Source organism: Filicampus tigris, chromosome 5 (genome assembly GCF_054856515.1).
Source record: "Filicampus tigris isolate MCC_2025a chromosome 5, RoL_Ftig_1.0, whole genome shotgun sequence".
In the NCBI taxonomy this organism is placed as follows: Eukaryota; Metazoa; Chordata; class Actinopteri; order Syngnathiformes; family Syngnathidae; genus Filicampus; species Filicampus tigris.
The window spans coordinates 19,293,988-19,305,000 of NC_141221.1; the positions used below are offsets into that span (position 1 = coordinate 19,293,988).

The window sequence follows — 11,013 nt, forward strand, 5'->3', positions numbered from 1 at the left end:
AATTATTATTTTGCGAAGTACGTTTATCAGAAAAATACAATTATTTCTGTAATGTAAAACGTTGGTTGTGCTTTACTGTGGGAATGAGGTTTTAAAAGAAATACATTTCCTTTATACAGTATAGCATCATTAAAAGCCACAAACTACTCTAAATTTGGATTAGCTCACAGTCTGTAAACAAAATAATCACCCTAGGAGTGTTTACTATGCATTGATTTATTTGCATTTCAACTTTCGCCATTATATTTATTTCAGATTTTATCATAGAGTTAGATTCATCACTCTAAAAATGGTAATTACTGAACCAGCGATATGAAGTGAGCAGAAAATTCTCTGTAGTCAAACAATGATCCTTGAGTGGGAGCACGTAAAGTCACTACTCAAATTTGTTCCTGTGAGAATGTGATACTGTGATGAGTATAAATCTCACAGTACACTCATCAACTTCTTCCCCCTCATAAATCTTGTCTTTATCCCAGGCTACGGCCACAAAATCAAGATATCTTGAAACGATAATCAGAGGGTGAATTCATGCTGGTTTCAAATGATTCTAGCAATTTGCTTGCTTCATGAAATAAGGAGTGGGGGTGGGGGGAGGGGGGCGTTTATCTGTACAGATTTTATTGCAATTTTTTTTTCATATTTACTACATTATATTACAAATATCTTATGTACAAACGCATATTTGTTTCCATTAACATCAACAAACCTCTCAATTTATACAGTAAATACAATGCTTGTTTCATACAAGCAATTTGGCGAATAACAGTTCAAGCAGTTGAAGAATTAATCGAAAAAGTAAAGACAACATTCTGTATGTCACAAAGTCAAATCAATCAGGGGACATTGCAATATTTTTACACCATATTTTGACTTTGGCAGATACAACCAACGTAGAAAACAATGTCACTTCACTGATGAATTACACACTTCTATTTCTAATGAAGCAACAAAAAAAAAAAAATAGAGACATGGGATACATTTCCTGTGTCTGATACTGCATAGTACAACTGGATATACTGCATGTAGAAAATATATTTCTGTCTCAAATCTACTTAACTGAAGTGATTCCCTTTTCAATGGAATTTGAAATCTTGGTTAACTTGTGCTGTTGTGATTAACACGTCTGCCTCGCAGTCAGGAGGTCCTGCAAGGTTTTCGGGTCACGCCAACTTGGGAGACGCTTGCGTGGGTTTTCTCCTGGTACTTTTCTCCAGCTTCCTCTCACATACCAAAGATCAACTGAAGCCTAAATCCTCCATCTGTGACAATGGTTGTTTATCTATATGTGCCCTGCGAAAAGCTGACAACCAGTCCAGAATGTACCCAGCCTCGTGTCAGCAGTAATTGATAGATGGATGGATAGACTTTTTTCATTTAAAGGTCAACCAAAGGTGTCAAGTAATCGTACGTGTGTGTGGAAGAAAACACATTAAGGCCATACAATGAGCTCAAAATAAAATACGAATGTTGTTTGTGGTTTGTTCCGTGGACAGACGTTTCTGTTGTGATAGAAGTGAACTGGAGTCTCTTTACAGTACGTTGCTTTCATGACGTGCTTGTTGACACACAGACGGCTTTCATTTTCAGCTTCCTGTGACCTGTGATGTCAATGCAACAGGTATTCTTTGAAGTCTTTCACTCAGATGGGTGCAAATAAGCGGGGACATAAGAGAAACAGTTCATGCAGCACTTAACAGTATATGTACCTGAGCAATGTACCAATATCAATACAATGAATAGGGGATGCCATGATGGTAATAAAGTCAATGTCAATGTTTACACCTATGTGTTTTGCTGCAGGGAAATGCAGCATGTGTTTTTTTTTTTAAATAGCTAGTGGAAAGTGTTTGCGTTTGGACGGATCATCATGATCACTCTCTTTAGTGAATAAGCTCCTCCTCTGAACTCTGCCCAGTAGACGCCATCTTGGTAACGGCTCCGGTAGTGGCCTCCTCTGTACCAAACGCCGTTCAAATTGGAATGGGCGCAAGAGTTGTACCACCAACCTCCTTTCTGGTAGTGGGCACAATTACCTGGAGAGATTGTGGGGAATGAACAGAGTACAGAAAATACAAACATTTACCATTTTAAACAGATGACTTTATTTCTCGTTAAAAGTGCCGTATAAATAAAGATGAGTTCAGTAATCATGTGTACCTGTATATGCATCATGGTCTCTATCCAGTGTTGTGAATTGCTTTCCATTGTGCCAGGTGAGGGAGTCGCCCGCGTTGCCATGGTAACGACCCACTCGTAGCTTATAGAAGTCCGCCTCAGGCTCCACTCTGAAGCTGGCATACTCGGCAAACACCTTCCTGCCAGACCAGTCCTCCAGAGTTACCAGCAGCTTGTAGTTTCCCTGGTTCGTCAGCCAGTAGATATTTTCCAGGCCGAGCCAGTACTCGCCATCGATATTTCCAAACCCTTGCTGTGAAGTGTTGAAGTAAGAAAACACTAGTGTGATTGTGAAATTCTCAGTTAGGGAGATTTAAACATCCCATCTATCAAAGTGATATTTCAGAGTAGTAGGTTGTTTTCCGAAGCTAATTATGAATTTAGCTCTTCGGAGTTGTTTATCTTAAATGACAATTGTTGTAAATGGAGCGTATGAGTCATGTTTGACTAGCGTTGCGAGATCAGTAAGTGTTTGTGATGTTATTTTTGTAACCGAAAACAAAGCACGGCACGTAATCCAGTGTGTCTTAATGTTTTGTTCTAGCATCAGTCATAAAGCTCACTGGTTTGTACTATCCCTTGCACAACACATGCTTTGAATCACACAACACTCGTTCTGATGAGCACATGAATGCAATTTCTGATCTCAGGAGTTTCAAATATTTGGTCTTGGAAAGATCCGTTTCTTCCCTTTGCTCCAGTTTAATTAGAACCTTGTGATTTGCTGGTAAACAAATCGTTCCTGCTCTTAAAATCCTGCTCTAGAAATCTTACACAACCATCCGTCAGCTATTGTGACGTTTTGATTTTTTGTGAGCGTTAATGTGGGGTTAATTCAGGAAGACCAGCAGATGTAGATGGGATCGATGAGTCATGTGTGCTTTGCAATGGTTTGCGCAAGCGCTACATGAGGCACTTTGTTAATAGTTAAATAATTGTCTCTGCATTATTTGTTCACATCTGGTTAGTCTCGGTCCAACACAAGACACCAGTTGCTCTTGTAACTATGCGGTGCTTAATTTGCTGTGAGGTGGTCGTACCTTGTACGTCTCCCAGTTCCTGAAAAAGTTGACAGAGCCGTCCACTCTCCTCTGGATTACGGTCCAGCCACCTGGGTCATGTCTCTGGTCACACCACACCTGCATTAGACGGTTGGCATTCTCTGGCTTTAACAAGTACATGCCGCTGTTGGTGTGGCCTTCTTCCAGAGCCTGCAAGCAGTCTCTAAATGGACCTGGATAGAAACGTGGCATGATGTCAAGCAGGTAATATTTTGTCCAGAAAGCCCTGTCATCACATCTACTTTAACAGCAACTCCAAAGAAACCACAAATAGATTCTGGATTGTGACAAAGGGAATCCCATCCCTCAACAACGTGCTTCTCATTTTAAGAGTAAAATTGACTTTGGCTTCTCCTTCCATAAGGGAAATGGTTGCTGGTTGTGGAGCCAAAGGAAACACTGGCATGAGGGCAAAGGGAACCCTGACAGTGGAATGATGAAACAGTAGCACACGTTTCACTTCTCTTATTTCCTCACAGTGAAGCAATTTAGTATTAACTCCAATATGAAGATTATCTTTTCATCTTTAACTTTTTCATCTACCTGTATTTGGATTTGAAGAATAGAGAAATTGAATATTATTGGGGGAAAAAAACATTTGGCTCATTGGCATGCATTCTAATGGTTCATGGAATATTATGACTTATTTGTGTTCTAAATAGGATTTAAAGTGAGTAAAATATTTCCATTTTTTATATATATATAATGAACTCAGTTAACTCAGTTTTATTTACTTCCTGCGGCAGTTGACCTCTTCTCACTTTGCAGCCAAACTTAGAGGAGAGTCACTGTCGCAAATACGGACTTTTATGTAGTTTTACTTGACGCTTGACGGCTCATTGGAGAAATCCAAAATAATTTGTGCACTTTGCAAAGCCAAATTCATATACATGTTAGTTGTATGTGTTTGGTGTATCGTTTAACAGTTGTATTTCGCAGAAAAAGAACCATATTCAAGGATCAAAGAAAGACATTAGAACAGTCTTTGAATCGAAATACAGTATACTTTTAATTTTTTCCCCACATTAACTCAAAAATTTTACTCAAGTAAATATCTGTTCCAATCTTCGTAAAAGATTCTAGTTGACAAACACGATTAATCGTGATGAATTATGGAATATTTTGTGATTAATTAGTTAAAATGTTTTAATCGCTTGACAGCACTAATATCCATCCATCCATCCATTATCTGTACCGCTTCTCCTCACAAGGGTCGCGGGGCGTGCTGGAGCCTATCCCAGCTGTCTTTGGGCAGTAGGCGGGGGACACCCTGAACTGGTTGCCAGCCAATCGCAGGGCACACAGAGACAAACATCCGCACTCACAATCACACCTAGGGGCAATTTAGACAGTCCAATCAACTTACCATGCATGTTTTTGGAATGTGGGAGGAAACCGGAGTGCCCGGAGAAAACCCACGCAGGCACGGGGAGAACATGCAAACTCCACACAGGGAGGCCGGAGCCGGGATCGTACCCACGACCTCTGAACTGTGAGGCGGACGTGCTAACCAGTCGACCACCGTGCCGCCAGCACTAATATATATACTGTATATATAGTGTTAAACAGGATGTGTGTGTGTGTGTGTGTTGAAGATACTGTGGTATTTTTGTTGTTTTGCTTTGTTTTTTAGAGATTTGCAACAAATATTGTGTCTTACAATACACTTCATTTGTGGACTTGTTTGACATGGGCAAAACCCCTATAATAGTCAAACAGGCTCCCCTAATTGAGTGTGAAAGTGTTGAAGCACTTGTGCAGTGTGCCAGCTGGCACCCTAAACAACATAAGGGGGCGTATATACAGTAAGGGTGGGAAGCATTAACATTTTGAAAGACAACTCAACATGCCATGTAAGAGTCAATAAATCACACTATTCTATCTGCATTAATCCTGCTAAGTCATCACAATTGTACTAAAGGTTTCATATTATAAACATGGGCTACATCATCTGTTAATACATTATCTCCCATATGCCATTAATTTACTTTCAACAATGTCTTTGTAGGGCTGTTACAAGGCAGAAAATGATCCTTCCATGCTCTTTTGTACTTGATAAGCCCAGTTCTTCGGGGGAACATATGACTTGATCCGTGCCTGGTGCAAGTGGAACAAATGACATCATTGCCTCCTGGTATCTCACGCCTTCCCTTTTTTTTCATTTTTTTTTTCATTGCTCTGTTCTGGCTTTCTCTGTTACTCATAGCTCTTTGTGACACTATCAGTGCCATCAACAGAACATTTCTAATATTTTCAAGGTTTGAAAAATGCTTGACTTTTCAGAAGCACTTTTAAAAGCTTAAATGTACTTCTTTGCAATATTGACTCTGTGATTGAATAGTTTGCTTGTTAGACAGAGTCATAAAACATGCAGGAACATGTGCGTAAAACTGGTTTCCTTAATTTCTTTTCCCTTTGCTATTATTAAACATAATATCTTTTAGTATAGCATAGTTCCACCCCATTATTTAAGTAAATGTGTAATTCACCACACTAGTTGTTGAAACTTGCCGCTTTTTCGGTAAATATTCTGAAAAGTATTTGAATTGAATTATAGTAGTAATTAATCTTCTACTTAATTTTTCACCTTATCGTGGTGGAGGAGTTTGTGTGACCAATAATACTCGGACCCCCTAGGTGTGATTGTGAGTGCGGATGTTTGTCTTTGTGTGCCCTGCGATTGGCTGGCAACCAATCCAGGGTGTCCCCCGCCTACTGCCCAGCTGGGATAGGCTCCAGCACGCCCCGCGACCCTTGTGAGGATAAGCGGTATCGATAATGGATGGATGGATAATACTCGGAGCTAAGTTGTCTTGAGTTTTGTGCCCTTAGTAGTTTCATGGCAAACAGGTTCGAAGTGAGGGACCAGAAAAAGAACAGCTCAAAAACCCCCAATGACAAAGAATTACGTTTGGATACAGTAGTTTGTTAAACATTTCTGAGCTTGCTTGTGGTTCAACTACCGGTTATTCGAACTATAGCTGCAAATGATTTTTTTTTTCTATCACAGAAGACCATTGTTTTTTTTTTTTTCATAAATTGTTTAGGATTCAGTTATTAGTTTGGTCAGTCCCATATCAGAAAATGGGCAAAAACATTTTTTCCAGAGTAAAAGCAGATGTTTGCAACTGTCTTATTTTGATTAAACACAGAAGCTAATCAGTCTGCTTTCATGAAGGAATACAGACATCAAAGAATTACTGTTTATTAACCAGTTATTGTTGTTTATTTGGTATTGTTTAATGATTAAAAAACAATTCAACAACAATTACCTAATATAAAAGGAGAAGGTCTGATGTTGTACTCACCAACCTTTTTGAAACTGATTCAGTTACTATTCGGTCAGTGTTTTCTGGAGTAAAAGCAGATGCTTGCAAATGTCTTATTTTGACTAAACACAAAAGATAATAACAGTCTGCTTTCATGAAAAACTACGGAAATCAGAGAATAATTCCTGTTGAGAGGCTGAAATGAGATGATTTGGACAATTTTAAGTTACACAAATAATGGCTTATAATGATTATATCAAATTAGTTGATTAATTAGCTAATCAGTTAGTTCTTAATTATGTTAATAGATTGTTTTTCAATGTAAATTCTCCTCAGAAGTACACTGCATAGAAAAAAAAACATTTTACAGAAAAGTAAAACTTTGAACATTTGAGGACTGAATATCTAATTGCAAAGCTGGGCATTTTTTAGAAATTTCCCTTCCACTATCCGTCTATTGGCCTTTTTTGTCCGGCCAGACCAAAAGATAATCGCATTCAGGCCGGTCCGTCTATCATTTTAAACTGGCCTCCGTTGTCATTTCTATCTACCAACTTAAACAAGCGACTCGGTTTACATGCAGTCAATATTCGGGTTAAGGCCAACATTTCTGAGTCATTCTGAATAACCCGTTTACATGGCTTGAGCGGAGAGAGTTACCCTCCACATTTAAATCACGCGATTGAAACGGCGATGCACGGACGGCATGATGCAATTTACATAATCTCTGCTTGTTAATAAAACCTTTACCTTTGAGAGGCGCTAAACCACAGTACAGCCTCTGGAGTGCGGAAGTCAAGAGATGCTTAAGTCTAGGGGAGAATGTGCGTACTGACAGATTTGTGAGGGAACGCCCTGATGTCAATGTCGCTCCACTCAGAATTTGTACATTTCATGGTGTGGAAGTGACACTTAAGTCAATGGGAGAATCCATGCAGCCAAAGAAGTGTGCAGCAGTGCACCTTTTCTGACTCAAAAACACGGGATGATATGCTGCTAATTGAGGATAAACTGTAAAGATGGGTGCATGCGCCATATTTTCCAGCTCGCATTGCATTGTGGTCTATATTAACCAGTTGAACATGGATGCACACTACTTTTCCAAGTGTATTGTGGGTAATTTTGAATGCTCTACATTTACCCTCCCCGGACATTCGGACACCGCTACAAAATGGTGTAACCCCTTAATAGTGCGCTATATAGTGAATAGTGTGTGTCAACACACGATCTGTGACCCTTACCCTGTGACCGAAGTGAGTCGCGCATGCGCAGAAGGTTGACCATCTTTGATCGCTAACTATGGCACCTACACTCTGGACAAATTATCTGTACAATTCCTGTGCAATCAGCGGTGCAGTTTCATAAAAATATATGTATGTATTACATTCTAATAGATTCTCATGAGTTGACCTCCCGACTAGTATATTTTTGTCATCTTGAATAATAAAGTTCTATTAACTCATTCACTGCCGGACATTTTCAGACCCTCATCTACCCTAACGTTTGAAAAAAATGGAAAAGAAATATAAATAAATTCCTGGGATTAAATGCCTGGGCTCTGAAAAGACAAATAACTTTGTCAATGGCAGTGAATGAGTTAAATGACTACACAAAGAAATTAGTGTTTGAATTAGGACGAAACACCAAACTCCACCTAAATGTAGAGAAACACATGTTAAATGAAAACAAATAAATCTGTCCTTAATCAGAAGTTTAATGTGGAGTAATTTATTATTATTATTATTATTATCATTATTATTATTATTATTATTATGTAAAGAGTTTTGGGAGCAGTTTCAAAATTGGATATCTGAGAAGGATCATGAGTCACTCCAGTTCGAGTACAGAGACATTAAATATGTGAAATAAAATAGGAAACAGGTAATGAGCAACAATTTGATAGAAATGAAATATTCTAGAAGTACATTGAAGAGACTTAAAACAAAACAGGCCGTTAGAATAATAAATAGTATGATGATTTCATATCCTGAATAATAGACCTCTCTTATTGTTCGTATTGTTGTTGTTGTTGTTGTTGTTGTTGTTGTTGTTGTTGTTATAATGCACAGTTGGGCGTATGTTGCTTGTGTACTCAGTTTGTAATTATCATGTTTTATGAAAAATATAATAGGATGCTGGTTTGGATTAATTGAGATTAAAAAACATATCTATGCTTATAATGATTTTTAGGCAAAATTTAGAGCAAATTATCTGGGGTTTTTTTGTAGTGAAGATATAGAGACCTCACAACGTGTATTTTTTAATTGTACATACACCAAAATGTTGATAGTTTGCTCAGTTTTGTATTTTTCATGGTTCATTGAGAAGTGGTTTGTTTAATTTAGCTGGATGTTGATTAAGAAGGATGGGTTGATGGATGGATGATGGATGGATGGATGGATGGATGGATGGATGGATGGATGGATGGATGGATGGATGGATGGATGGATGGATGGATGGATAGATAGATAGATAGATAGATAGATAGATAGATAGATAGATAGACAGATAGATAGATAGATAGATAGATAGATAGATAGATAGATAGATAGATAGATAGATAGATAGATAGATAGATAGATAGATAGATAGATAGATAGATAGATAGATAGATAGTGGCCTACTGTGGTTAGTTGCACGGAAAATAAAACTTTAAAACACAGCAAAGCCTACTGGCGCAAGACAATACGATAGTATTGTATATGTCATTCATATATACTTTGTGAAGTGCTGTAGTGTAGTGTAGGGTTTTACGAATGCACACCAAAGGTTGTGCAGAGGTATCACTACAACGGGCAGTCAGTAGGCTGTTTCTGCCAAGGCAGAAATCATTTTGCCCTTGGCAACACAGCGAAAATTCTGATTGGATGCCAATACAACCTTCTTAATTATATTAATAAGTATTATATGTATATGAATTAATTGAAAATATCGCTACTTTAACTTGAGGGTCGATGTTTAAAATCGAGCACTCTGGATCGGAATATCAATATTTTGGTATCATTCCGCCCATCCCTACAATGTGCAACCGGACTGGCGCAAGGTAAACAACATAGCCAGCTTCCAATAGCTTCCGAGACCAAGCAAAAAAATGTTAGATAATGGCGAGCGTATTGACTTGTTGTCCGGATTGACTAGCGATGTTCAAATTTTTTTTCCATCTGTCGGAGGATCCCCTCCTCCGCCCGAAGCAACCCCCATGTAATTACACGCCGAACAAAAGCAAACGAGACACGCGGCGCTACTCAATGTTTTCAGCCAGTCTGAAAGTAGCACAATGGCGCTAAATCCATCCAATAAACATACAGTACATTTAGAGTAAACTATTTCACATGTTTCACAATGTTTTGTCTGCTCACTAAACCACAGATTTTATACATCCGACTTACCAGAGGGTTTGTCAGTGGAGGAAGGGCTGTGTATGATGGTAGGCATAGTTGGAGGCGGTAGAGACTTCTGATCATTCTGTATCTCATTGCTGAGTGGCTTGTTGATACGGGGAAGAACTGGTGGCTGGTAGGGCTTGTTAAGAGGTGGTGATGGCCGAGGTGGCTGAGCCCGTGGCTGTGGCACAGGTACGTGTCGGAGAGGAGGCCGACCCTGGCACTGCTCCTCCAGCAGGGCAATAAGAGTTGACTGGTTGGTGGCCAAAGAGGCCAAGTGCTGGTACTTGTGCTCCAAGTCTTTGTAGCGACTGGTAAGTTGTTGCATCTCTGAAGTTTGGTTAAGTATTTTGTTCTCCACCTGAGCTAATTCAAGGGCATTGTCTCTCTTCCTAATGATCTCATGGAGGAGTTGCATGTACAATTGCGTAACTCTGGAATTCATGTTTCGGCTTTCTTTCCTCAAAAGCTTGACCTCATTAACAATGCCACCATCAACTTCTACCAATTGCTGTAGAGTCTCAATCTGCGTTTTCTGTTTCTGTAGCTCCACATTTAGTAGCTCTAACTCCTGCTTATTGACCCGATTCTCCAGAGTGGCCTCTGGCTCCTTGGAGTTGACACAGATAGCCCCTGACACTTTTTGCTGTGGCACAATGAAAGTGTAAGAGCATTTGTCCTGCGGCTGGTCAACAAGAGCACGTTTGCTTCTCCCTGCATATAGAAATTCTCTCTCCAGACCATCGTCACTACTCTCAAATTCTTGGGCTCCCGTAAAGCTGTTGCTGTCTGAGACGCTCGCCTGAATCTGACAGACTAGCCCATAAGCAAGAAGGAGCCCCAGTAGGACCATTGAAGGGGTATCCATGAGACTGTTCCAACTCACCAAGCCTGAGGAAACAAGGAAGGAAAGGAAGAGTGTGATTTCAATCTATAGTGAGATCATGAAAGATCTGTTTCACTGTGTGTAATTTCTGTTTCTTTTAAGCCTCCTTACTGATTGTTTTCTTCTTTTAAACGTCGTAGATTAGATGATGTGTTCTTCACTGCTGACTGAGATCTACCAATTTTCTTTTTCCATTACCCACTCACTGCAGTCTATTTTGGTTATTTGTATGTAGT

At 39.3% G+C, this 11,013-nt stretch overlaps 1 protein-coding gene across 1 annotated transcript in view; it reads right to left on the minus strand.

Moving 5' to 3' along the window:
* Window positions 1-198: 198 nt before the first annotated feature.
* The window catches only part of angptl2b (angiopoietin-like 2b), a 14,276-nt gene continuing 3,461 nt past the window's right edge, over window positions 199-11,013 (minus strand). Inside the window, exons 2-5 of the mRNA XM_086031788.1 lie at window positions 9,898-10,782; window positions 3,219-3,412; window positions 2,161-2,431; window positions 199-2,036 (exon numbers count right to left, since the gene is read on the minus strand). Of these exons, the coding sequence (XP_085887914.1) occupies window positions 1,837-2,036; window positions 2,161-2,431; window positions 3,219-3,412; window positions 9,898-10,759 (1,527 nt within the window). The 5' untranslated portion in view covers window positions 10,760-10,782 and the 3' untranslated portion in view covers window positions 199-1,836. The remainder of the gene's footprint in view (window positions 2,037-2,160; window positions 2,432-3,218; window positions 3,413-9,897; window positions 10,783-11,013) is intronic.